We start from the raw sequence: 26,323 nt of genomic DNA on the forward strand, positions 1-26,323 counted from the left end.
TTTTATTTTATTTTTTTTCTTTGTATAAGCAAAGGATTTTAGCCTAATTTTACACTGATCTTTTGAAATATGCATGTGAAAAAATCAAATTATATTATTACAACGTTTATGATGATGAAACGTAATAAATAAATTGAAAGGAATCAAACTCTAATATAAACTCTTCAAATAGATTTCAATGACTTTTCAGCAAAAATAAATTCTTAATAAGGGCTATCATGTTCATGCATGAAATGTTCCATACAAGATTAACGGTTTTTGGTTTTCATTAACTAAAAGACTCAATGTTTATGAAAAAGTGCTAACAATATTATTAGTTGTCGACAAACGCTTCAAATTTGAATATTAAATCGTTGGTGGTCATCATGAGATGTACCATGTAGTTTGTTAATTTTGAGATATATAGCGTTAACTCGCTTTCACATTTTCGACTCCTATTTGAAACAAAATCATATACGGGTAGACATATTTATGGTTTTAGTCGAGTAATTTCCGCCGACTATTTTACCCCAAAATTAGACGAGCATTGGTTCAGATCTTTTTTTAGAAAAATGAAAGCTAAATATTAGTTCTACACTTTTGTATCTAGTTCATGGTTCATGATATCGTAATATTCGTAAATATAGTGGCGCATCATGCAACGAATCCACCGCTTCTTATTAATGAACTTTTAATCCACCGTTTGTTACAATTTTAAAGAGTAATATATTGGTGCATACATGGACATTAATCAAATAGCCAGCTGTTATGATTCAGTTGGGCTAAACTTAAGAAAGAAATGATCAAGTGGGCTACAAATAATCGATGGGAGCCCAAAAGCTTGTTCACCTTTTGTTTTCAGAGGGGATCCAATTGATTTCTCACTCGTAAATATCCAAGAGAGTTGTATTTAAAACAAAAACAAATTACCAATTCTTTTTTTTTTGAAATATAAAATTCATTAATAAACAAAGAAAATATACTTACAAGACGTTTAGACATTTTTGAACAGAAAACTGGGCCAGTAAAAGCTGGAAATTTTAAGCAAAAACAGAGTATTTTAGAAAAAGAGCCAAAACAAAAAAAAGAGAGCTAAAGGTCAGCTATAAGTGAGAGATCAAAAGCAAATTACCGATTCAAAAGAAAGATTATTTCAGTTTTGAACTTGAGTAAACCAAGCATAAAGCTGTTTTAGTCTATATCATTCAATATGGTTTTATCTCTCAGTTTGATCTTCTTATTAGGTCGAACTTGTGATGAAACCCTTTAGCTTGTTCATAAACATATCTGACTGCAGTATGTTTGACAATTGACATGACAACAAAATATGTCTGTTCACAATAAAAATATGTTCCAAAGGCTGGTTATCTTCGAGGGAGCAACAAGTGTGATATCAAGTATGTTTATTTCTGAATGTAGCTTCCCAAGGTTATGGAACTGCTCGGGCTTAGATCTTATCTTACCAAAGTAGAATTTCCTCAGAGGGTTTTGGTGCTGGACTGGGGTTTATACTTGTTAATGATTGTATATCCACTTTCTCACTATCAAACTTTGGCTAAGCTAATATAGACATCAGTATTTAAAAACATCTGCTTAAACTTAAAAAAAAAATAAAAATAAAAAACTATAACCTTTATCTCTTCTCATAGTTTCTTGCTAATTTAACTGCTGATTTTAAAATCAGTTAAAACAAATTCGATACAATGCGAAACCAATACGCTCAAATTCTTTGTTTGGTGATTATTGAGTAATGAGTTATGAGATTGATTTGTAGTGGACGGTGGCTACATTAATTATATAGAACAAAATAGTTCTAATTGAAAATTAAAAGTACGATTTGAATGATAATTGATGGACTTTGGTCAGATACAAAAGACGGCTGGATTTGGACCAGCTCTGTAGACTGATGTGGTCATATGATTGCAATACTTTTTTATTTATTTGATTAAATAATAAATTCACAAATGTGGGACTCGTACGGATCTGTGGAAAGTATATACATGTATTAGTATCAACATTTTTTTATATAATACCATGCTATTGCTATCAAATATATACCATTATTCCATTCTAATATTTCATATTTTGATGGCATTAGAATAGTATTTTAGTAATAATGTTGATACTAATACAACGAAAACTACGTTGCACTTTTCAAAACATCTTGATTCAACTAGTCATTGTCTTCATTTTCATATCTTTTCTTGCATTTAATCAAATTGTGAACTGGTTTCCATCATCAATCAAGTAACATATCATCAGCATTTATTACTTAAAAATATATTCACATATAAGGAAAATATTTTTGCAATTAATTGGCATTACAAAAGAAAGAAAAAAATATATCATGTAATCATTTGAGACTAAAGGAAATAAAATAAATATATACTATATCAAAGGCAATAATTTAAGTGGTTGGTGAAATGATATATAAAAAGAAAATAGTCAACAAGAAAAAGAATATGAGGAAAGTGGAAACTTTGTTTTTCAACAATTCACCTTTGTTGTTTGTGTCTACTTGGGAAAAACTCTATTAAGTATTAAAACAATCCAAGAAACACAGCCCCAAACGAACTTTTTTAATGATAATTGTTAGATATTCGGTTCAAAGATTTTATACAAAACTTGAAAACATATCTTGCAAGTTTCTTGGCATAGTTCGTTTTGAATGTAAATGCATTTTTCATTCGCTGAAGAGTATCAATGATTGATAATATACGAGGGAAGTGTAATGATTAGAAAGCTGTATATGTTTTTAGGCTTATTTTTAAAAGGAGAGTAACATAGAAAACTACTTAAAGGCGACTGACTCACACAAAAAAAAAACTAAATTCATTTTTTTTTCAATCAACCATGTTAGTTTGTTAGAAACTTAAGTTTAGGTCTTAGTTTAACAAACGCACGAAATTTCGATAACATTAGATGTTTTAGATATTGTTGTACCATTTACAAAAACTCCTATTATTACTTTGTAAAGTAAAATCCAAAAGAATCATTTACAATTAAAAAATTCCGAAAAATTAAAACTTGAGATAGTACAAGAGAACTATTGAGGCCAACTGGGACATGGAAGAAGAAGCTTCTTTATTACCCAATTAAGTAAATATCCCAAACAATTCCATTTTGCATGTAAACTTAATGTCACTATTCCCTAAATTAAATTACACAAAATTGCAGTGTATGTTATGATGATTGTTTGATACTTTATTCCCTCCTAGATATTATCTTAAAGATCAACCTTTGTGTTGAGTAATTTCGTTGTATAGGCTTGTGGAATATATACTTCAATTCTTATCAGACCATAGAGTCAGATCATTTCCACGAATCCTTATAGAAACATTTAGTTATGAAATAAAACACATCCGAAATAACTAGCTATTAGATATAAGAAAAAATTTAAAAATATTATTGCTCATCACAGATTTTGGAAAAATATATATTCATCTAATCATGTTAATAGTCGCCATATATATACGCACATTATTGTTAAATTGAACAATCTTTGTAAAATTATGTTTGTTTTGAATATTCTTATAAACATAGAGAAAATTGCATATTATCTGTTTGTAATGAAACGTATATTTATTATATATAGACCGATATACAATAAAGTAGCTAGTAATAGTATTGAACAACAATTGATCACCAAAAGAAAGTTGTTAGCTGGCTTCTGATGGTTTAACGGCTCAGTTATGACTTATTCGAGCTGCACCAGATACTGTTAGCTTGCTTTAGTCGACTTTTTTTTTTTTTTTAACAAACAAATGAAAATAGTCGTTAAGAAGGACTTCATTGTTAGCTACTAACATACATTCATTCATTTGGGTTATATTATGCATGTAGAAAACTCATATGATAAAATGTGCCGAATCGAGCCTAACAAACAGGGGACATGGCAGTAAATATAGTTATAAATTTTCTTACACCCTATTACAGAGAAAGGTGAATTTTGTTTTTTTTGTCACAGTGAAATTTGTTTATATATTGAAATATTTATACATGCATAAACTATAAACTATAGTTATAAGTGTAATTGTCTCTCTTTGCCCTTTTTCTTTATTTCAAGAATGGTAGCTTAAGTATATAAGTTTTACTTGTAAATAAGTTTTGGTAGTATATAGAAGAATCCGAGTAGAAAACTCATACTAAGTACTATAGAGCATGAGAAATAAGAAATTCATAATGTAGTTTATCGTATGAGTTGACTGGATGATAGATACCATAAATATATTAAGTTAAAAGATTCTACTAAACGAAGACCAACTGCAAAGCTACGTATATATTTATCCACTGCGTAAACTAAACTTTTTCTCTACATCGATCTCTCAATCTTTGGTCGGTTCACTTTACAAATCATAAATATATAAGAGTCGGTTTAGTTCTTTACAAAAAATCAACATCGATCAAAGTTGATGTCATGGCTATCACTCCATTCTTCTCTGTTGGCCTCCTTTAAAATTTACCTCTTAATTTTCTTTTGGTATGGAAAGAAGAAATACTCTTTAATGTTTTCCGTAACAACGTGGACAAATGGTCCCGAAAGAAGAAATGGCCAATGTAAATGATATTGAAATAGTCCCATCGGAAAAAAGAGTGAAGAAATTAAACATTATAAAGAACCAATTAATGGCTTTTGTGGTGTGTAGTATTGTGTCCACAAATATATGAATGGTCACGTTGGTTTGATATATCCAAAACGATGACATTTAAATCGGGGAATGTAAGTAAAGTACGTGTCATAACCAATAGTTCTAAAGTGGTGCATGCAATTTTTGTTTATTACAAAACAAGAAATTTGTTCCCAATCGATTGGAACACCAAATCACTTTAATTGCTTAAGCACTTTGATCGTATTCCTAACGAAGACATTTTCCACGCGTTCCATGTGCATCTCCTCCTCAGTATCTATGGTTTATCGTGTAAATTAAAACTCCTTTCTTCAAGTTAGTTCATAGTCTACATAATTCTTTTTACTGCATATAACATATAATATTCTGTAAGATATCAAGAATCTAAAAGTGTTTTTATTACTAGTGTCCCACGTGGGTAACATTTGAAATGCATTCAAACGATGTGATAATGTGAAATGCTTAAAAGTATATAGAGTTAAAACAGTCTTTCAGAAATCACGATGGTTATCAATACAATATAAAGAAAATATTGCAAAACAGCTAAGACTCTAATAGGATTTATAAATGAAAAGAGGCTATATGTTATTAAAAAGCACAAGACTAATATATAAAGAGCTACGACATGTGATGTGAAATTCAAATAGTAAGTAACTCACGTTGCACTTCTTTTATTCGTCGTTTTGCCCGAACAACACATCACTCCAACTTATTTAATTGGACTTATTCTGTTACCCGCGATATAGGCTAGCAAGATAAATTTCATCGCGACATTTCATATCTTGATCATTCTGCCTTATTCAATGGATTCATTCAACCATTCTCTGCTCATTTGGATATGATCATTTACACTTACATTTTATATTTAGATTCTAAGTCGATAACTAATTTTAAGATTGTTATATGTTGCTTTTATACGTAGACATAAAACTTGTCGTTAATTGTATAAAAACAATATGCTAGAAGCCTAGAAGGGCGTGGGAATATAGGAGGTGTATACTTCGTACTTTCCTTGAGCATTCAAATTCAGCAATTGGCGGCGAATGGCTAAAGCCGAAAGTACCAAATCCAGCCGATATGAGCCGAGTCGAGCTGGTGATAGTTCCTCACGTGTCAAAGCCTTTCTGAGCCGTATTGTTTGAGAACTCCCACGTGTCCAGTCCCATCGAAAACGACGGTCAGATATTTATTTCGATACACACTTCTTTCTCTTCTCATATCATCTCAGCCGTCCATTTCTCTTAGTCTCATTATCATACATTTACTTCTTCTTTTTTTTTTTGGTCACCAATTCGGTTAAATCCTTTTTTTTTTGTAAATATAAGTCACATTAAAAAAGAGAGTAAAAACGTGATGTCAAAAACACAACTAATAACGTAGAATCCATTCATGATCCCAAATATTGATTTCACATTGTCTTTATGGTCCATGTTAGTTAAGTAAAAGAAAGAAAGAGCAAACATAGCTTATGTGTACCACATAATCATTTATATAGTATTGAAACTTTGTCAAAGATTGTACTCATTCTTCATAGAATAAAATATACAAACCCAGCTATTGTTAGCTTTCTAATTTGGTACATTTATTGCTTTTACATACACGAAAACTACTTGAAATCCTACATACACAAACGAGTACCAATGTGTGTATTTGGGTATTAGATATAAATTCATATACTTATATAAGCACTGTCCACAATTTTCAGAGTCGAGTCCTTTCATTTTCAACAATCTCTTTAACTCCACTATAGATCCCAACTTTTCTCACTATAAAAGGAACCCATTTCCTCTTTCCTTCAATCACTTTATCTTCTTACACCAAATCTATCTTCAAGACTTCAACATACTCCATTCTCTATATACAACCTTTTTAAGAAAACTTTGATTAATCAGATCAAATATTTATAAATTAAAACACACACACACTTTCTCAACAATGAGATTCTCTCTTTCTCCCGTACGTCCGCATAGTGTAGTAGTACCTTCACTACCAAAACAGGACGTCGTTTCTTATATAAGTGGTACGACGTCGAATCGTCAATGTCGATGTGTACTTACACTTCCTTCTCCTTCAGTTTCCACTTCCCGACCACCGGTTTTACCCAAACCGGAAACCTGGGAGAGTTTGCTGCTAAACCATGATCAAATTCCAGGCGAATTCTCACCCACTGGTTCGAGTATCCCGGTTAAGCTTGGCCGGAGATGGATGGAGTATCAGGGGCTTCAAAATTGGGACGGTCTTTTAGACCCATTGGACGACAATCTCCGGCGAGAGATTCTCCGGTACGGTCAATTTGTCGAATCGGCTTATCAAGCATTTGATTTCGATCCTTCCTCTCCAACCTACGGGACATGCCGGTTTCCGAGGAGCACGTTGTTAGAGCGATCCGGTTTACCCAACTCCGGTTATCGACTAACGAAGAACCTTCGTGCCACGTCAGGTATTAACTTGCCACGTTGGATTGAGAAAGCGCCAAGCTGGATGGCTACACAATCTAGCTGGATTGGTTACGTGGCAGTTTGCCAGGACAAAGAAGAGATCTCGCGGCTTGGGCGTAGAGACGTCGTCATCTCCTTCCGTGGAACCGCCACGTGTCTCGAGTGGTTAGAGAACCTTCGCGCCACGCTGACTCATCTCCCTAATGGGCCTACTGGAGCAAATCTAAACGGGTCTAACTCTGGGCCCATGGTTGAGAGCGGGTTTTTAAGCTTGTATACTTCAGGTGTTCACAGTTTGAGAGACATGGTAAGAGAAGAGATCGCAAGGCTACTCCAATCTTACGGCGACGAGCCGTTAAGTGTAACGATAACCGGTCACAGCCTCGGCGCTGCGATCGCGACACTAGCAGCTTACGATATCAAAACGACGTTTAAACGTGCGCCTATGGTTACCGTAATATCTTTCGGAGGTCCACGTGTCGGAAACAGATGCTTTCGGAAACTCCTTGAGAAGCAAGGCACGAAGGTTCTAAGAATCGTGAACTCCGACGACGTCATCACCAAAGTTCCTGGAGTTGTTTTAGAAAACAGAGAGCAAGATAACGTTAAGATGACAGCGTCGATAATGCCGAGCTGGATACAGAGACGCGTGGAGGAGACGCCGTGGGTTTACGCTGAAATCGGTAAGGAGCTTCGGCTGAGTAGCCGTGACTCGCCGCACTTGAGCAGCATCAATGTGGCCACGTGTCATGAGCTGAAAACGTATTTACATTTGGTAGACGGGTTTGTGAGCTCCACGTGTCCATTCAGAGAAACAGCTCGGAGAGTTCTCCATAGATGAAGATTCATTGATCCGACATTCGTAACTAATTTAATTTTGTGCAAAGAAACACTAAACCGGGAAGAAAATCAAGAACCGCGTAACGGTTTGATTCGGTTAACAAATCAATTTCGTGACATATCTCTAACTTAGCGGTAGAATTAGAAAAGAAAGTAAAGTAGAAGACAGCTCTAAAGGGCGAAAAATGAAAAATGTATTGAAGCTCGTATAATCTCAAATTGTTTATATACTGTATAGTGTTTTTAAAAAAAATTGCCGGTAATTATGAAAATGTGGTCATAAATCATAAAATTTTGTCGCACGAGCATGTGCTACTAAAACTCCTAAAGGCGTAAATTGTCTTAACTTGGACAGAAAAGGAAGTGAAAAGACAAAAATGTCCCTATCTCCGTCCAAATATGAGAAATGGGAATGCCCCAATGATGGTGCCACGTAAGCACCGACCGTTCGAAGAAGTTGACTGGATCTCTGTACTTGGCAAAAAAGCTTAAAAGATTCAGTTGCTTGCAAAATCTGAATGCCCAATGAGAACACGCATCATGCGCCGTCCATTTATTTACCGTATAGTATTTACTTTCCTCGTTACCAGGAAAATTCACCATCAACGCGTTATTTTGTGGGTGTGTCATGTCTGTGTTGTTTTAAAACTCTCCATAAAAGTTGGTTTTATGTTAACGTACTACTAAGAAAGACCATAAAATAATGGCCAAGAAATGGGATATATGATTCTCGTGATAATGCGTTATTCTATGAGTAATATAAAGCAAACTAGTGTTCAGTTCCATGTGTATTAATATAAAAGTATCATGTTGTATAAGTAAATAGAATATTTCAAAATAATTATAATATTTCTATATGTATGCTAAACATAATTACATGGTTCATTGGCGTAGAGAAAATAACATTTTATCATGTTTTGTATATATCTTAATGCATAACACATTCTCACTTAGAACTATCTATTATCTATTTATTTTTATTTTATAATATTGTGTTTTTCATTTAATATAAAAAATTCAGACAATGATATATACTCAAAATAATCTTTCAAAAACACATAAAATTATCATCGAACAGGAAGGGTAAATAATAGAAGATCTTTTTTGTTTGTGTGTGGGTTAAATATATGACGGACTCTAAGCATATGATTATGTAGTCATTGAAATTAGATATAGTTTTCAATTTTTCATATAGTCGTTCCTTCTTTTCTCAAAAAGAAACCACTTAACTGAGAAGTGCACGAAAACGGTCAGCATCACTGTTTTTGCGGTGACTTGAAAGGGAGAATATATCGCATGCAAAGATCCAAGCCGTATACGTACATATACAGGCACGTCGTAGTCTCAAATATATATGCACAAAAGTGAATAGATCGCATACCGACCCATACCTAAAATGCTAGCTTTGAAGCTATACATAGCTTTAGAAAGTGACCATCATCGTCATCGTTACTTGTTACTTTGTTAGACCCACACCATTCCTCGTCCAAAAATCTATCAAATATGGAGACCGCCACATATTTTAGATTATTAAGCTTATATTGAAGGGTTTTATATTTCTTTCTTGCGTACATTTCTCTTTCGTTTTCTCTAATGATTTAAGTTAGATTAGAGAGGTCAATAACGTATGCAGTTAACCTTTTCCATTTCCCGTTATTGTGGAAACCTCAGTTTGACTACATACTCCGACCACTTTTTAGTGATATTTAACACAAAAAGAACTTTTGAAAAACTAATTTATCGGTGTGACTTTTTTTGTTCGCTTGTGCATTTTTTTCCAACACTGGTCCATAAGTTTACCATGTAACATATATTAGTATTTAGAGTTAGTATATTTCTACAAATATGTGCACAGCTAGCTAGCATTACTTGGACCCTTAAAGGTGACATGTATTGGATATAGGAAATCAGGACCCCTTTAGCAAAAAAAAAAAAAAGAAAAAAAAAAGAAAATCAGGACCATCTTAAAACTATTTGTTCCTCTCTATATAATGGTTTATAATCATAATTAAGATTTAAAGTACAAATTATAGTTATTAAAAAGGTTAGTTCTCACAGATAATAACAGAAAATATTTTAAGTTACCAATTTTAGCACATAATATCTAAAGTTTTTAAAATACTATGAATTTAATATCAAAAATCTTATATAAGTATTTGATGGACGCTTTACGCGATAATAATAGAATCATGATTTCAAATTGTGATTAATTTTTTACGTAATTCGGTGAAGATAAGTAATTCTTGTATAAATTTCACTAATGTTAATTTTAAAAGTTTATGGAAGATATGATATAATTGTTCATAAAACTTGTTATAATGCTATTATAAGATATTTTTCTTAAAAAGACAAGTAAATTACTTTGTTCGTCGAACACAAACTAACTTACGCTTGATCAAGCTGTATTCTACAAAAGTTATACATTATTAATTTATCATTACAAAAATTGGAAAAAGGTTACTTTAACAATTCAAAAATATATCGAAATCCAAAAAGATTTATCAACTCCTTTTAAATTTCACGTTTTACGTGAATCATGTGATATAATCATATGCATACAAATGTCATCTGAGAGATTTCAGCCGACTTTTGAACAAGGACCAAAACAGCCTACGCCATGCGGAGACCACGAAAATAGATATTTTATTATAAATAAATGGATTTTTTTGGACGTAATGAAACGAGAAGTGGATCAGAAGATTAATTACATAATCTTTTCTATTTATAAATTTAAACTATTTCTTTCTAATTCATTAACAATTTTGATACATCAGGACAATGGTAACTTATGTTACTATAAGACAATGGTAATATCTCAATAGAAGTTTTTTTTTGTAAAATCGCAATATATACATGAATTAATAATGACATATGATGGTCATTTGGACATAATATAAAAATATAAATATTTGGCAAAATAAATAAGTAAATGAAGGGGAGAGGAATGTGTGAGTGTGTGTGGGTGTGGATGCCTTTATGCCTCCTACATCTCAACATTGAGCAAAATTGCGGCTGCCCAACAACCACCCAAAAGAGAATTAGTCAAAATTATTAAAATCAATGCATGTCCTAATCTCTCTCACCCAACTCTCACCTTCATTTCAACTCCCATGCATCTTTTTGGTCAATTAATTTATTAATATTATAAATATATTTTTTCAATGAATTTTGAAAAGACTGTGTTGCATATTAAAATAATGCGTTGTACTATTAAGAGTCAAATTAGAAAATGTACTTTTAACTCCAAATTAATTTACAACATCTTAGATTATGTTATTTTTTTTTTTTCAAGTCTTCACGTACGTGGTGTGGTTTGGAGTAACGCGAAGTTGGTCCAAAAGCAGAGAGACTCTTTATATTAAAACTAGAAAACTATTAAGAAGACGCAATAGTATTATGCACGTTCACATTTCTTGGTATTCTTTTACATTTTGTTGTTTCTCTGGTCATAAACTAAATTGACTAATTAGCCATCAATCATTTTTTCTTCAGTGTTTTTTTCAACAATGGACTTTTGTTATAAAACTATCTGTTTAGTGGTTGTTGCTCGATTTTATCCAATTCTGTCACAGAACTGAGAAATAACATTAAAGTAAATAATCTTCTATACTGAACCGGTAAGATATAAAAATTTATCAATTTTATCCAATTAACATCGAAGTCCCACGACGTATGGTGTGAACAGTATAAGATAAAATTAAATACTTTTAGAGGTAGTCGTACGTGAGTACGTGTATAAGACAACACAGCTGATAACTCCCCAATTTCCGACCAATGCATTGTACAGTATTATGTATTCATTCGTGTGTGTACTTTTCCCCATAAAATAAACGATTTAGATTTAACTATATAAGAATAGAAAGACTAGAGAAAAAATAAGAGAAGAATAAGACCAATGCAATGTATCATGAGTTGTCCATTTATTTCCCCATCCAAAATTCACGTATATTCTTTACACACAAAAAAAAATAAAAAAAATTCAGTTACATTAGTTTATGTAATTTTTTTAATAAATACTGTATATTATTAAGAAAAAGCTTTTAAAACGAGAGAGCTAAATCATTGTAAAACGTTTTAGTTTTGGATACCAATGTGTTAGTAAAAAGCCCACCAAGCCCAATAGATTTTATTTTTGCCAAAAAAAAAATCAAAGAAGAACGAAGCCTTCCTTCTCCGCCGTAACCTCCGCCAGTGAAACCCTAAACTCCTCTTTCCGATATTTCACTGTTCATCAATCGCTCTGCGTCACTCTTCCTAGCAAGCTCCTTTAATTTTCCTCTCAATCCAATCGTGATTTTGCATACCCATCAGGTTTCAGGTTAGTACGTAGTCTTAGGAGAAATTAGGTAATCAGATCGATATCGCTATTTGTTCATACCTAGATTAGTCAGAATCTGTAATCGAAATTCGATTAGGATGGTGTAGTTCAACGAATTCATAGATACAGAATCACTTCTTCGTAGTTATGGAAAGCTCTTTGTTTAAAACCTCTTCCGATTTTTGTATCAGAAAAACTGAAATAATGGTGTATAAGCGCAAGTCAATGGAGAAGAAAAAGGAAGGCATGGGTTCTACTATTGATCAAAACCTGAGCTTTAAGAATATTATGAAAGATGTTGCACTCTTTGGTAAACACTCTCTTCATTTGTTCGCCATTCTATTTGGATAATGCAAGTTTTTATGTACTCTTCAGCTGAACATGTTGTTTTATTAAGGTTCTTCGCATATGACATGGAAGGATAAGAAAGCACTGGAGGATAAGAAAGTGACTGCACTTGGTGGAAAGGTAAGGTTTTTGCAGTGATCGATATCTTTTCTCGGTCAAGCGGGTTGGTTCGTGAGGTTTCTTTGTTGTTATTGCAGGCACAAAAGATGCATAGGCTACCGCTGAGTGTAGCTCGAGTGCAGATGAAGAAACAGAAAGATAGAGAAGAGAAGATGTTAGAACAGGTGACTATTTTAGGTTATGAACAACTCTGTTCTTTTGATCCGTTGCAACGGCTAGTTTTCTCATGTATTATATTGGCAGAATGTGATTCTTGGCAGATTTGGTGGGGGTGGAAGTAGCAGTAGGAAACCCGCAGAGAGAAAGCGTACGCCAGAAGAGAGAGTATTGAAGTCAACTGGAGGGATTTTCAAAGGCGGTGTTCTTGATGTTAAGCATTTGCTACGTTCTGGTCCTTCAAGTAGTAGTGACAGAGATTTCAAGACGAAGAAACCCAGTAGGGTCGAGAAGAACTTGGGAGGAGGAGGTGATGGAGGAGGCATCAAGTCTAAGGGAAAAAAGAAAGGAGGCAAAAATAAGAATAAAGGAAAGAAGAAAGGAGGTGGCAAGAAGAGAGGCAAGTAATCGCGGTAGCTCTGTAACAAGTTTTGAAGCGTTTCAAGTATCATTGTATACTTCACAAGGATTACTCTTGGAATTCAACATTACAGTGAAAGAGCTATGAGTTTTGTTACAAACATGAAATGTTCTTTCGGCAGTATCCTCTCTTAGGACGAGTCTGTTACAGGTATTGATCTTGTTATGATTGTTTTTATCTTCTTTAAGAGTATTGTAGAAATACAGACTCTTAGATTGTTATATGTGCAACTTATGAGTAAACATTAATCACATACTACAAAACTATATCATGTGTTTTCAGTCAACGGACCAATTCATTCTTCAGACAATATGTTAAATATTTCTAGACATAGTAATACTTTATTAATGTAGTCAAGATCCAGATAAATGCAAGTTCGTTTACTAGGAAATTGATTTCTTGGATACCAGACTAATATTTTTGATGATAATTTCAATTTGAAATTGTATAACTTTTAAGCTTTACTTGTACTATAAGAGTATGAAATGATTGTGGACTTTGACCGAGTATCAAAAGAAAAAGCGTGGGTGGATATCTCTCTACTAGATCCTAAATTCCTAATAATTAGTTTTTGATTTCCCCCAATTCTCTAAACTAAAAGAGTCCTAAAAAGCTTTGCGAGTTAGGCCACAAAAGCGAGAAATCATATGTTTTTACTCGGTTATTTAAATTTTCACGTCAATAACGTTTTTGAATCCTTACTTTTTTGGCCGGAAAGGCGATTGAAAAAGATTATGCTAATTATACAAAAAAAATCCCGCCGTTTTTTTATTTGGGCTTCTCATCCACATATCTTACATCAAATGATTATAGATAGCTGAAGTTGAAAGTCGTGGATTAGTACTCAACTATTGGTCTCCATCCGAATAGGAATTTGTTTTCCATGAAATGATGTGATATTAAGTGCTTTATGTTAGTAGTGCCAAAAATACATTGAATTGATGGATGATTACAACACTTTACTTCCTAGCTGGAATCTGGACCCATTTAGGCTTTTCTTTTGCGGCTTCGCCGTCCAATTCTTTCCACCTTGTACGTGTCCCTAAATCGTGACTTGTTGACAAATTAGGGTGGTGAAGCTCTAGTCACTATTAGTACATGTCTAGTTGTCTACCTCAAAACTCGATTACATATGTGTAAAGTAGTTAATGACACTTACATACTAGTCACTAGAGAAGGTTAAGTCTTATATTCGAGCTTCTTTGTATTCATATTACCGGCCACAACGTCAATAACTGGTAAACCAACTACTAGAAAAGTAGAAATGTATAATCTTTGCAAACCTAACTGATTTTTAAAAAATAATTTTTTTTGACAAGAGTGTGAATGGTTCCAGAATGCACAAAGAAAAATTACGGGCCTAAATTATATATGGGCTTGGTCTAGATCGGGAATGAATTTAATACTTGGGCCACTTTAAATCCCATTACCTGTCAAGTTCTATTTACATTTAGATGTTCTGGATCTGTAATCTTTTTGGTCAGCAATTTTTACAGATAGTGTTGACCTTAGTTCTTTCGATAAGAAAGCGATTGGTAAAAAACTTACGTTTACAAAACTGTCTGCATGCACTATAAAATATGAGATTTGCAGTTAGCCAAATTCCACAATTTTAATTCATTTTAAACTAGTCATAGACTCATAGTATTAGACCAATAAAACCAGACTTATTGAACTAAATGGAGAAATATTCTGAAAATGAAAATAATGATGTCAGTGAGGAGGAAAGAATAAAGCATAATGTGATGAGAATGGAATCAGAAGAGAGTCCAAAATTTAAGAATTGTGTGTTGCTTTATCCCTTTGTACTGTTTCGATACGTCTATATATTTTGTGTTCGAAGTTTCAAACCCTTCTTTATTTTTCTTCTCCTTAGTGCTTTTGGAAAAAGAGAAGGCTCAGATTCAAGCCCCACCTATAAAGATACCATATAGTTAGCACCCCACATTCACACCCATTAATTCCACATTGTATCCAACTAATACACCCACATAAAATTTAATATCAATAATCATTACCTACGGGATTGGTATTTTGTATATGGTTTGCCATTTGAAAAAGACACTTACAGAATTTGGTAACTATGATATAACTTCAAACGAATATTGATATCATTAATCAATGGTTGACAAAAAAAAAAAGATTATGATTAAATAATAGTCATACAAAACTGCATGCGTTTTAAAATCTTTCTATAAATGCATTCACATTTCAGCTCAACAACCTTAAAAAATTTATGTCTAAAGATTGATGATTCTAAAGAAACCATCATTTCTAGTTTTGTACATAGATTTACTTAGAACCAATGAACTTAAAAAAGATGGCTAGTTATATCAAAATTACGTTCACAACTAATTACAATTAATCTTTAATAGTATTACATAGGAGTTACATTTTGAATAAACTCATGGGAATATTTTTTTTCTCCATGAACATTGTCAGAGACAAGATTTGTCTTAAGAGTTAGAACTACAGGATTTGATCGATACTATATATATTTCTAAGGACACTAAAATTCGTCTTAAGCGATTCCAAAAACAAGAAAATGAGAAAGGAAAGTAAAAAAAAAAGGGACGAGACACTGCATGTGTTTTGGACCGTTTGGTTAGAGTGATAAAAGATAAATCTGTCCCAAACATAGATCCCCTCAATCCACGCGCAGTCTCACCTGATCCGTATTCACCAATTCACCCTCGTCTCGAAAGCCTTATTTCCGTCTATGAAGGTTATTTCCGTCTATTTTCCGACAACTATCTCTGTTGCTTATAATCTTTGTTTTCCTTTGTTCTTTTGCTCGGAGAATTTTCAACTTCATTATAGTTAGTGAAGATTTTTATACATTATTAGCAGTGTTTAATCTTCCCAAAATTCTAATATAAAATTATCGTCGCAGCTTTTATTTACTTTACAGACAAATAAAGTATCACTCACGAAGCCCACCATGATTAGAGCGTCGAGGTCCAACATTGTTTTCTTAATCAAACTATACTATTCTTATTGCTGAAATTAAGACAAATATTATACTATGAATTAATACAATTTTTTTTTTATGACTCGCAAAACACTGTGTCCACTAATCATTGCTTTCAAGCACATAATGTAAACTGTTCCTATATAATTATTGGCATAAAAAGAGAGCAGACAAATTAGTGGAATTGGAGAGACAAGATTAATTAAACAAGTGATCTTATCTTTTCAAGAAACTCAATTCATTGCCATATGTGTCATTGTATCAATACACTTCTCCCTAAATGATTCGTTTGATAAAAATTTATAACTTTATCACCAAGTCTATATTCATTTTAAAACCCATGCAACTCTCATCATAATGAATTCTAGAGTGATGAGTGTACGTATTTGTAATACTCTTCTTACATTCTCTATTGCACTTACACCACTCATTATTTTTCTTTCTGTTTCACTTGTTGTTCAAGTTGCATTTAGATTTCAAAGAACACATGTTCAAATGAAGACAAAATCTTGAGTATAGGAAAAACAAAAGGCAAAGAAAAAAGAAAAGAAAAGTGATGGGAAATGGGTAGAAAAATAACAAAAAAAGCTAATCAATATTATGCGCTGGTGGGTCAAAAAAGTGTTATTTCACAAATCCACAAGGCTTTGATTCTTTGTCTCTTTCTTTCACTATTCATTTTTTCTATATTTTATTACACAACAAAAGGAATAGTTTCTTCATCTTCTCTCTCACAACAACAACAACAACAAAATATGTATTTCATTTTTGTTTTAAATGTGATCAACTATTGTTTGATACTACTATACCCCTTGTGGCCTTGTCCATCTAATAAATTTATCAGCATACGTCTAATCAAAGATTGTGGAATCAAGCTAACAAAATGAATAAAGACATCGATCTTAACGACATAAAAGATAAACGGAATCTCTCAAAGAAAAAACCTTTGATCTAAAAGCATAAACAAGAAGAAGAAACGTCTCAAACAAATTTTGTAAATTGTAGGTTAAACAAGGAACACATGTAGGTCCTACTTTAATTACTGGACCCTACATACTCTGGGCCCCACTCTCTATTTGCCATTTTTTGTTTTTTAATTTTAGCTTTCTCCGTTACCGTCAGTAGTCGCAGCAGCAGGAGCTAGATAGCGCCCACACACACACATAAAGCAAAAGCCTTTGAGCTCTCTCACCATTCCCAAATCCCAAAGACTCTCTCATTTGAGGGTTTTTTGTGTTTATCTTCCTAATCTCTGCTCCAATTCGATTTTCACAGAGAAAGTTTCTTCCTTTTGGAACATTTTTCCGGTGTTGAAATCTCTCTCTGTATCGGCTACATTGTACCGGAAAAACCTCTCGATCTCGGGAATCTCGCCGATAATCCTCTCTTTGTTACCGGTTAGTGACGATTTCGAAATCTCTTTCCTTTGTCGTTTTCTATTTGGGATTTCTCGATTGATTCTGTTGAATGATAAAGTTTAATAATCCCTATGAATGTTTTCTTTAATCACTCCAGAAAGTGAACTCCTGTTTTCTCGACAAGGTTTCTGCAAAATCTCAGATCGAACAATGGATAATAATCTTAGGACACACACATAGAGACAAACACAAACCACACACTCGTGTTCTTATTCTTTGTCTTGAAAACCATAAGTAAGAATTAGTCCTGTGGCTTATTCCCAAATCACGTGTTACTGTTGTTGTTGTTGTTGTTGTGTTTATATATATATATATATTTGCCGACAAGATTTCTAAATATGGTCCCGAAATTGTTAGTGGGTTTTGTTAGTATCTTTCTAGTGAGCTTGTGTTAATTGAGGTTGGAGATTGATTTAGTTTACGTTATTTGCTTTTGTAGGGAAAGAGAGATTTGTGTTTGGTGTTAAAAATCGCATGAATGCTGGAAATGGAAAGAGTTGCTGAGCTCAAGAGACTTCCTAGTAAAGGTCCTGTCTCTGGTCACTTATCAAGAAGACCATACTTAGACTTTGAAACTAGAGATGCCCCGGGTATGCATTTGGAGAGTTTGAGGGAACGAGCTGCTCGATACAACACGGGAAGATCTGTGAATCCAACTACGACATTGGGGAGAGAACTAAGCCAAGTTCTGAATGTGCATAGGGAAGATATGATGATGACTCAGTTTGGTGGTAACATGAATGATTTTCAGGAGTTTGAGCCTGTTGTATCGTCTGTTAGAACGATGAAGGCCAAGTATCCTTTGTTGGAGATTGAAGAAATTGGAGCTGCTGATGATGATGTTACTTGTAAGGGAAGCAATGATATGTCTGAGGAAGCTGGTTCTAGCTCCTTCCGTGGAGTTAGTCATCCTCCAGAGCCTGACGATATGGATCTAATAACAACTGTTTATGTGCCCATCAGCGAGAAAAACAAACCTGATTCGGTTTGCTTGATGAAGAGCATGTCTACTACTAAAGGACCCTTTATCGAGGATATTTCGCTCTGTGTGCCTCCAAAGAAGCCAAGCCCGAGAGTACTTTCACCTGCAGAAAGCATAGTTGAGGAACCTGCTACATCGCTGTCCCCGTTCTCTGTGGCTCGTGCATCGCAGAACACTGAAAACTCTCTGCTACCACCAGATTCAGACAAAGAATGTGTTTGGGATGCTTCTCTGCCTCCCAGTACCAATGTGAGCCCACATAGCAGTAGTGTTGAAAGTATGAATTTGGCTCGGGCTATGAGTATTGCTAATAGCTCTTCTGCAACAAGTACTACTCAGCGGAGCGATGTTGTGCTTAGTATGGACAAGAACTACTTTGACAGGAGTATCAGTATGGTTTTGGATTCGTTTGAAAGCACCAAGACCAGTGCAAGCAGAGCAAGTGATAGTAGCGGCCTAAGCGAAGAGAGCAGCTGGAGCAATTTCACGGGAAGCCTTAATAAGCCACACAAAGGGAATGATCCTTGGTGGAATGCTATCTTGGCTATCCGAACCCGAGATGGGATTTTGGGAATGAGCCACTTCAAGTTGCTGAAACGATTAGGTTGTGGTGATATTGGGAGTGTCTATCTGGCTGAATTAAGCGGAACTCGATGCCATTTTGCTGTGAAAGTCATGGATAAAGCGTCTCTTGAGGACCGGAAGAAGTTGAATCGAGCTCAGACCGAGAGGGATATTCTACAACTATTGGATCATCCGTTTCTACCGACATTGTACACTCATTTTGAGACTGACAGATTCTCGTGTTTGGTCATGGAATACTGTCCTGGAGGTGATCTGCACACTCTAAGGCAACGTCAACCCGGGAAGCATTTCTCGGAGTACGCTGCTCGGTATGTTTTCTCTCTCGCTTACAATGTTTTCAAAGCTATATTTATTCGTCGTTATCTCACTTTCTTTGGATGTGTTTTTGACAGATTTTACGCTGCAGAGGTGTTGCTAGCACTAGAGTATCTCCACATGCTCGGTGTTGTTTACAGAGACTTGAAGCCTGAGAATGTTCTGGTTCGAGATGATGGTCACATAATGCTTTCAGACTTTGATCTCTCCTTGAGGTGCGCGGTTTCGCCAACACTGATCAAAACATTCGACTCCGATCCATCTAGACGAGGCGCATTCTGCGTTCAACCTGCTTGTATGGAGCCTACATCAGCTTGCATCATTCAACCCTCATGCTTCTTACCGCGCAGCATCTTCCCTAACAAAAACAAAAAAAACAAGTCCCGTAAAACCCAGGCGGATTTCTTCAAATCACACTCTGGTTCTCTCCCAGAGCTAGTAGCTGAACCTAACACACGGTCCATGTCCTTTGTTGGAACCCACGAGTACTTAGCTCCAGAGATCATCAAAGGAGAAGGACATGGAAGCGCAGTGGATTGGTGGACTTTTGGTATCTTTGTGCATGAGCTCCTATATGGGAAAACCCCGTTTAAAGGATCAGGAAATCGAGCTACTCTGTTCAATGTAGTCGGCGAACAGTTGAAATTCCCCGAGTCACCAGCAACTAGCTATGCAGGCAGGGACTTGATACAGGCTTTACTGGTGAAAGATCCAAAGAACAGGTTAGGGACAAAGAGAGGAGCAACGGAGATAAAGCAGCATCCATTCTTTGAAGGTGTGAATTGGGCATTGATAAGGTGTAGCACTCCACCTGAAGTACCGAGACAGATGGAGACCGAACCGCCACCAAAGTATGGACCGATTGATCCGGTTGGGTTTGGTAGTAATAGCAAAAGGATGATGGGACCACCAGCAGTATCAGCAGCAGCAGCAGACACGAAATCTGGTGGTAAATTTCTAGACTTTGAGTTTTTCTAAAGCTTCCAAGATTTGGTTCCGTAGTAGCCATTTTTAGTCTTTTATCTATGTCGTTATATATTGTAACCACGCCTCTAGCTTTAATAGATCAAGAGTGAGGGTTTAATTCTTATAGTAACTTAGGTCTTGTTTGGTTTTTGTATCGGAGATTAAAATCTTCTTCCATGGAACCAAAACTTTTGTAAGGACATGGAAAGCCCCAAGTCGAAATTATTTAAGATAATCTCCTTTGGTACTAGTACTGCTAGGTTTCTCGGAATCCTTTTTCTACACATAGCAACTAATAGATCGTAATGTCAATGTCAATGTCACTGCCATTTTTGGGTACATCTATACTATATGAACATTTTTGTGGTCCCAAACGGTACTATAATCTAAAACCAATCAACGATCCAAAATGTTATCTTTCTTTTTTGTATATTCTAATCCCAAAACTGAACTGATTTTGGCATTCGTGTGTTTTGTTTCGTTTAAAAGAGTCGGCATAACTATTGCTTGATAGTCTATAGTCTATACCAAGAAGAACCCCATCCATGTGCTTCAGACAAAGAAGAGAGAAATGATGACTTGTCAGATCCTAACTCTTATCTCTCAGGGAATCCGATGAAAACGGACCCCATAGACTTTTACATAAATTCTACCGACCAGTTTCATGCCAAAAAGAGACAATTCGAGGCCAGGTCCTAGATTGTAATCATCACCTTATATCACTTATACATATGATTAACGAACAAGCATGAGATTAGTCTTTATTCATTTCATTAGAACATGTAGCTGGGAACTACATGAACAAAAAATCCCCACATTTCATAACAAAAAAGAAAAGCCAAGTCCTAGGGAATAGGGATCATATAGGTAAAACGATAAAAGGTTATACTATGATACACTTTTTTCATTTATACGTTAATTAATGACTGGATTAGTGTTTTCTCTATAATCTTCTCAGCTATAGTATTTAACTAATTAAACAAGGAATAGTTTCTACAGTGATTTTCTTTAAATAAAGACTTATGTTGAAAGAAATCAAAATAGTAAACCATAGTTGAAACAAAACATCCATTTTAATAACACATTTCGTCTTTTTAATGTCCAAAGCAGCCATCAGCCATGTGGATTAATTGGTGCTTTATGATAAGACTCCAAATCGTTGCGTAGGACGTTGGTCTTATTATTACTCCACTTGATTTTTGATTAAGCCGACTTTAACGGGCTTTTCCACAAGGCATCACCTACTTGTGCCTTGGCCCATTATCAAAAAACCTAGTAGAATATTCTCACGTCATCTTTCCCACGTATATGTGCACGACGTTTTTGTTATTTTGTACGTAAACAAGAGGACTGGCGTTTTTATATTCCGATAATTAAAATACTGAATATAATTATTTAAACGATTTGCATTTGTCTGTGTAGAGATGTTGTTGCAACGAAAGGAACGATTAGAGAGAATAAAACGAAAGTCGCAATTAAGAAAACGTGTCTTTGACAGTCACAGTGGGTCGACTTAACCTTTCGACGTCAGACTTAACAATATTTTATTACATTCAGCACGTGAAAATTGCGTTGTTTCCGATTAGTTTTATTTTTTTAATGGGAGTTGCTTATTAATGTTTTAAATTTGGAGGGATTTATACTTTATTCCTGAAAAAACATAAACGAAGAATGAATCTAATCTTTTGTTTATTGGTGAGTAACTAACTACCTATATTCAATTTCATACCGGAAAATTTTGTATTATGTACTAATATACTTTGTTAGACTCGTCGTTAACGACTAAACGAATCTTGTAATTTTCCATAGCTTTCTTGACTTCCACTGTTGTATTGCGCGTTTCAAGTGTTTTCAATAACTTATATTTGCTCTTCTCTCTCTCTCTCTCTCTCTCTTTTTTGTTGTTGTTGTTGTTCACTTTGATGAATCTTGACAAAGTTTACAAAGTTGACTCTATTTAAGCAACCAATGGCAAAAGATGATCGAGTGAAAACCTATTATGTGTATATAGCACTAAACATTATTTGATTAACATCCAAAGATATATATGAGTTTATACAGTTTCTTAGTTTTTAAATCGGTGGATTCTTTTTTAACAAAAAAGGTTTAAGATCTTGTAGATTGATTTTTGTTCGTCAAAAAACTTTATTATAGATGGATTTTTGGTGAGTACAGATAGGCCACAAAAAGTGAATTTAACTAATTTCTTAATCAGTTATTTAAAATCGTCAAGTATATATGGATTATCATTTTATAATGATTTGGGTTACAAAATATCAAAGAACAGCCAACAACAAAAAAAGAAATCGAAGAACAAGATCATCTATAGAAAAAAAGACAAATATTACTGAAAAAGAAAGACCAAAGACCAAAAGTCCAAACAAAAATAAATAACTAATATTTTTGTCGCTGTTCTATTTTAAGAACGAGGCAAAAAAAGAACAGAAAAAAAGAAGAAAACGAATCTTCTAAGAACGTAACAACTATCATCAAATCAAAACCTCAAAGAACCTTCCATGGACTTTCTCTCATTCCATACCTTTATAAACTCATACACAACTACTTATCTCTTCACTTCATTAGTCTCCAAGAAGAAAACATCTCTCACTCTCTAAAATACACACTCTCATCAAAAACCTTCTCTTCGGTTCAGAAGCATTCAAGAATCCATTATGAGCTCATCTGATTCCGTTAATAACGGCGTTAACTCACGGATGTACTTCCGTAACCCGAGTTTCAGCAACGTTATCTTAAACGATAACTGGAGCGACTTGCCGTTAAGTGTCGACGATTCTCAAGACATGGCTATTTACAACACTCTCCGTGATGCCGTTAGCTCCGGCTGGACACCCTCCGTTCCTCCCGTTACCTCTCCGGCGGAGGAAAATAAGCCTCCGGCGACGAAGGCGAGTGGCTCACACGCGCCGAGGCAGAAGGGGATGCAGTACAGAGGAGTGAGGAGGAGGCCGTGGGGGAAATTCGCGGCGGAGATTAGGGATCCGAAGAAGAACGGAGCTAGGGTTTGGCTCGGGACTTACGAGACGCCGGAGGACGCGGCGGTGGCGTACGACCGAGCGGCGTTTCAGCTCAGAGGATCGAAAGCTAAGCTGAATTTTCCGCATTTGATTGGTTCTTGTAAGTATGAGCCGGTTAGGATTAGGCCTCGCCGTCGCTCGCCGGAACCGTCAGTCTCCGATCAGTTAACGTCGGAGCAGAAGAGGGAAAGCCACGTGGATGACGGCGAGTCTAGTTTGGTTGTACCGGAGTTGGATTTCACGGTGGATCAGTTTTACTTCGATGGTAGTTTATTAATGGACCAATCAGAATGTTCTTATTCTGATAATCGGATATAATTAGTTTTAAGATTAAGCAAAATTTGTCCAACGAGTTTTGCTGTATGAAATATCTATCGATGACTCAACAGGTTTTGATCATGATCATATGTAATGTGATGGAAATTAAATATTGACGTTTGTTTTTTTCTTCTAAATTCGGTTCCATAGTAAAACTTCTATAATAATCTATTTTCTTATATAACTAGGAAAAAAAAGATTTCAAATAGAGCAAGTAACAATCAATGTGGGATGTATTATATTTCTACTAATCATGGGCTTACTAGTCTATTTAGAGCATGCCCATTAGTTAAGAATTAAGATAGTAGGATGTATCATGTAGGGATACATAGGATTTGTGTTTTTATTATCGTTTTGTCACGGCTAGTCTTTTTCCATTTGTGGAATTGTTGAGTGGTTTGAATTGTCAGCATTGGAAGATTTTAGGAAGTTGGATAGGCTTATCTTGAGACATTTATATAGTTAGTTATTCCGGTTTCCGTTTGAAACAAAGTCATTACATGATGTGGAAGTCGAAGTTGATGGGTTGTCATGATGGTATGTAATGTGATGGAAACACAAAGTCTGCTCTTGGTGTGAAACTAATAATGATATCACGAAGTACCATCATAGAATCCAGAACACGTCTTTCTTTCCCTATATAAGAATATTTAGATTATCACCCAAAACAATATTCCAAAATACAACATATTGTGGGAAGAGTTGGTAGAGATGGTTGTGGCAATGTTGAGGGCAATGGAGGTAGTCCCATTGTCGGGATAGGCAGATTTGGAATTTGGGGAAGAGGTTGTATTGGGTGTGTTAATGAATCTTTCATAATGGTTAAGCCCTCCTTAAATGCTTCACTAGTATTGCTTTGTGTTGATGATCATGAGAAATTTGAAGATATTCGAATAAAGTCTTAACTAGATAGGCTAATAAAAAGTTGTTTAGAACATACCATTGATCCCCGCTATAGCATCATTAACAACATGCTGAGCAGCAATCATCATAGACATGGCTTGTAGTCGTTGTAGGCCCGAAAGCACGATCTACAAGAAAGGACAAGAGAAATATCAAGAAACAATATCCATTCCACAGAACCAACATTTATGATAGTTATAGAAACTCATGAACAATAGTCAAACTGTTAAGACTAACCATAGGCATAAGCTATTGATTGATTATATATGTGTTTTATGTTTGGATCCTAAATATATAAGAGAGTGAAATCAGCACTATGCATGTCACCAACAGAAAGTAAATAAGAGTATCAAATACTATAACAAGTACCTACAAATTTGCAAAAGAACGATCCAACTTGCAAAAAAGGTTCTTAAATTCAAAAAACTATTGTCGCTTGGGGGAAAGCTTTATTTATATAAGACCTTTCCTTGCGCCTTAAACCACTGGTTTCAGCCTTTGAGCTCTCAGTCTGCCAGGTCAATGAGGTTCTGCAGATATATGTGAAATTATGATCAGTTGTTCATCTTTAAGTGTTCAGACAGTGCAATAATAAACAATTTGTCAGAGTTAATGAAACAGTAAGCTATTACTGAACATAAAAATCACTTGATAAAAAGAAAAGATGTTATAGCAGCTGCGAGAGGTGTACAACTCCACTTTCATTATTGTCAACCAATGTATTGATCATGGGTGTCATAAGAGAAAAGTTCTACTAGGTTGCAAAGTGTGTAAAGCAGAGAACTAAGCTAAAGAATGCAACTATAAGCTGACTAGAGTAAAAGTAAAGGCTTTATAGGGTCAACAGAACAACACTAGCTACATGCATAGTATGAGTTTGATTTCCTGTCTGGGACCTCACTCAAGCATAAACAAATGTTAACAATCCACAGAACAAACATATCAAACAAAGTGACAGTGATATTTTCTTTGGAATGCAAAGCCTTAAGTGGTATCTTTCCTGTATAATGTAACTGCGGCTTGCTATGGCTATCTAGAGATGTCTTTGGATAAAGTTTTGGAAGACGAGGTTGTTGAAGATACAGGGGAATCACAAGTCTTTAACTTGCTTAATCCAGCATTTGTAGACTTTGATACTTGTTTAGATCCTATCACAAACGAAATTCCAACTTTCGGTGACTGAAAAAAAGATGCAAGTACAAAACTTTATCATATAATAATAAGAGCTAGCAACATGTATACTATTTGAGTTTTTTTAGAGTTTTTAAGCCAATCAGAAGGCTCTATTTCGTACCGAATCGCAGAAAGAGCGCGTTGAGCGAGTGAAAGCGATTCTGTGGGTAAACCCTTTTCCAATTCATGCTTTTTTTTATCGACGCACATCTCTCCAAATTCTCCATCGCGTGACTCTTTTAGTTTTTTTCCACAAAACCAATGAAACCGAACCGAAATCAGTTTTAATTTCAAAACCAATGCAAACCAAACCGAATCAGCAAATAGTGTGAAGCAACAATTCTGGACATAAATTTTCACAACATTTCAACAACGGGAAAAAGAGAAAACACCACAACTCAAAATCACA

The 26,323-nt window shown here is 34.8% G+C and overlaps 4 protein-coding genes and 2 long non-coding RNA genes across 10 annotated transcripts; 4 read left to right on the top strand and 2 right to left on the bottom strand.

Annotated features, from left to right (window-relative positions):
• Positions 1-6,091: 6,091 nt before the first annotated feature.
• DAD1 (alpha/beta-Hydrolases superfamily protein) lies at positions 6,092-8,175 on the top strand. 2 transcript variants are annotated; one of them, NM_001337097.1, is made up of 1 exon: positions 6,092-8,175. In NM_001337097.1, exon 1 carries the CDS (start codon positions 6,543-6,545, stop codon positions 7,884-7,886), a length of 1,344 nt encoding a protein of 447 aa, NP_001324613.1. In that variant the 5' UTR covers positions 6,092-6,542; the 3' UTR covers positions 7,887-8,175. The 2 variants fall into 2 exon arrangements, with proteins under 2 accessions (NP_001324613.1, NP_182008.1); NM_130045.4 differs by having other exon boundaries at positions 6,771-8,079.
• A 3,616-nt stretch (positions 8,176-11,791) lies between these two features.
• On the top strand, positions 11,792-13,591 carry AT2G44820 (axoneme-associated protein MST101(2) protein). Of its 2 annotated transcripts, NM_180094.3 has the most exons (5): positions 11,792-12,203; positions 12,395-12,513; positions 12,601-12,671; positions 12,749-12,835; positions 12,915-13,591. In NM_180094.3, the coding sequence occupies exons 2-5, from the start codon at positions 12,408-12,410 to the stop codon at positions 13,233-13,235; spliced, it is 585 nt and encodes a 194-aa protein (NP_850425.1). In that variant the 5' UTR covers positions 11,792-12,203; positions 12,395-12,407; the 3' UTR covers positions 13,236-13,591. The 2 variants fall into 2 exon arrangements, with proteins under 2 accessions (NP_850425.1, NP_182009.2); NM_130046.4 differs by lacking the exon at positions 11,792-12,203 and having other exon boundaries at positions 12,224-12,513; positions 12,915-13,528.
• Positions 13,592-17,324: 3,733 nt separating this feature from the next.
• AT2G44830 (Protein kinase superfamily protein) lies at positions 17,325-20,881 on the top strand. 3 transcript variants are annotated; one of them, NM_001337098.1, is made up of 4 exons: positions 17,593-17,616; positions 17,735-17,871; positions 18,077-19,512; positions 19,597-20,534. In NM_001337098.1, the coding sequence occupies exons 3-4, from the start codon at positions 18,116-18,118 to the stop codon at positions 20,495-20,497; spliced, it is 2,298 nt and encodes a 765-aa protein (NP_001318425.1). In that variant the 5' UTR covers positions 17,593-17,616; positions 17,735-17,871; positions 18,077-18,115; the 3' UTR covers positions 20,498-20,534. The 3 variants fall into 3 exon arrangements, with proteins under 3 accessions (NP_001324885.1, NP_001318425.1, NP_850426.1); NM_001337099.1 differs by lacking the exon at positions 17,735-17,871 and having other exon boundaries at positions 17,325-17,616; positions 19,597-20,881; NM_180095.3 differs by lacking the exon at positions 17,593-17,616 and having other exon boundaries at positions 17,748-17,871; positions 19,597-20,551.
• A 2,051-nt stretch (positions 20,882-22,932) lies between these two features.
• On the top strand, positions 22,933-24,045 carry ERF13 (ethylene-responsive element binding factor 13). Its single transcript, NM_130048.3, has one exon. The coding sequence runs from the start codon at positions 23,158-23,160 to the stop codon at positions 23,836-23,838; it is 681 nt and encodes a 226-aa protein (NP_182011.1). The 5' UTR covers positions 22,933-23,157; the 3' UTR covers positions 23,839-24,045.
• Positions 24,046-24,457: 412 nt separating this feature from the next.
• On the bottom strand, positions 24,458-24,933 carry AT2G09550. The gene has a single exon (NR_140558.1). It is a non-coding gene; the product is annotated as an other RNA (long non-coding RNA).
• A 597-nt stretch (positions 24,934-25,530) lies between these two features.
• Positions 25,531-26,265, bottom strand: AT2G09555. The gene is made up of 2 exons (NR_140559.1): positions 26,036-26,265; positions 25,531-25,635 (listed from the first exon to the last, which is right to left on the bottom strand). It is a non-coding gene; the product is annotated as an other RNA (long non-coding RNA).
• Between the last annotated feature and the right edge of the window lie 58 nt (positions 26,266-26,323).

The sequence above is a fragment of the Arabidopsis thaliana genome, chromosome 2, assembly GCF_000001735.4.
Source record: "Arabidopsis thaliana chromosome 2, partial sequence".
Taxonomy (NCBI): domain Eukaryota; kingdom Viridiplantae; phylum Streptophyta; class Magnoliopsida; order Brassicales; family Brassicaceae; genus Arabidopsis; species Arabidopsis thaliana.

Coding starts and splice junctions, on each gene's coding strand:
- AT2G44830 (NM_001337099.1), top strand. CDS start 18,116: ATGCTGGAAATGGAAAGAGTTGCTGAGCTCAAGAGACTTCCTAGTAAA. Junction 19,513..19,596: donor TTCTCGGAGTACGCTGCTCG/GTATGTTTTCTC, acceptor TGTTTTTGACAG/ATTTTACGCTGCAGAGGTGT.
- DAD1 (NM_001337097.1), top strand. CDS start 6,543: ATGAGATTCTCTCTTTCTCCCGTACGTCCGCATAGTGTAGTAGTACCT.
- ERF13 (NM_130048.3), top strand. CDS start 23,158: ATGAGCTCATCTGATTCCGTTAATAACGGCGTTAACTCACGGATGTAC.
- AT2G44820 (NM_130046.4), top strand. CDS start 12,351: ATGGAAAGCTCTTTGTTTAAAACCTCTTCCGATTTTTGTATCAGAAAA. Junction 12,514..12,600: donor GAAAGATGTTGCACTCTTTG/GTAAACACTCTC, acceptor TGTTTTATTAAG/GTTCTTCGCATATGACATGG. Junction 12,836..12,914: donor AAGAGAAGATGTTAGAACAG/GTGACTATTTTA, acceptor TTATATTGGCAG/AATGTGATTCTTGGCAGATT.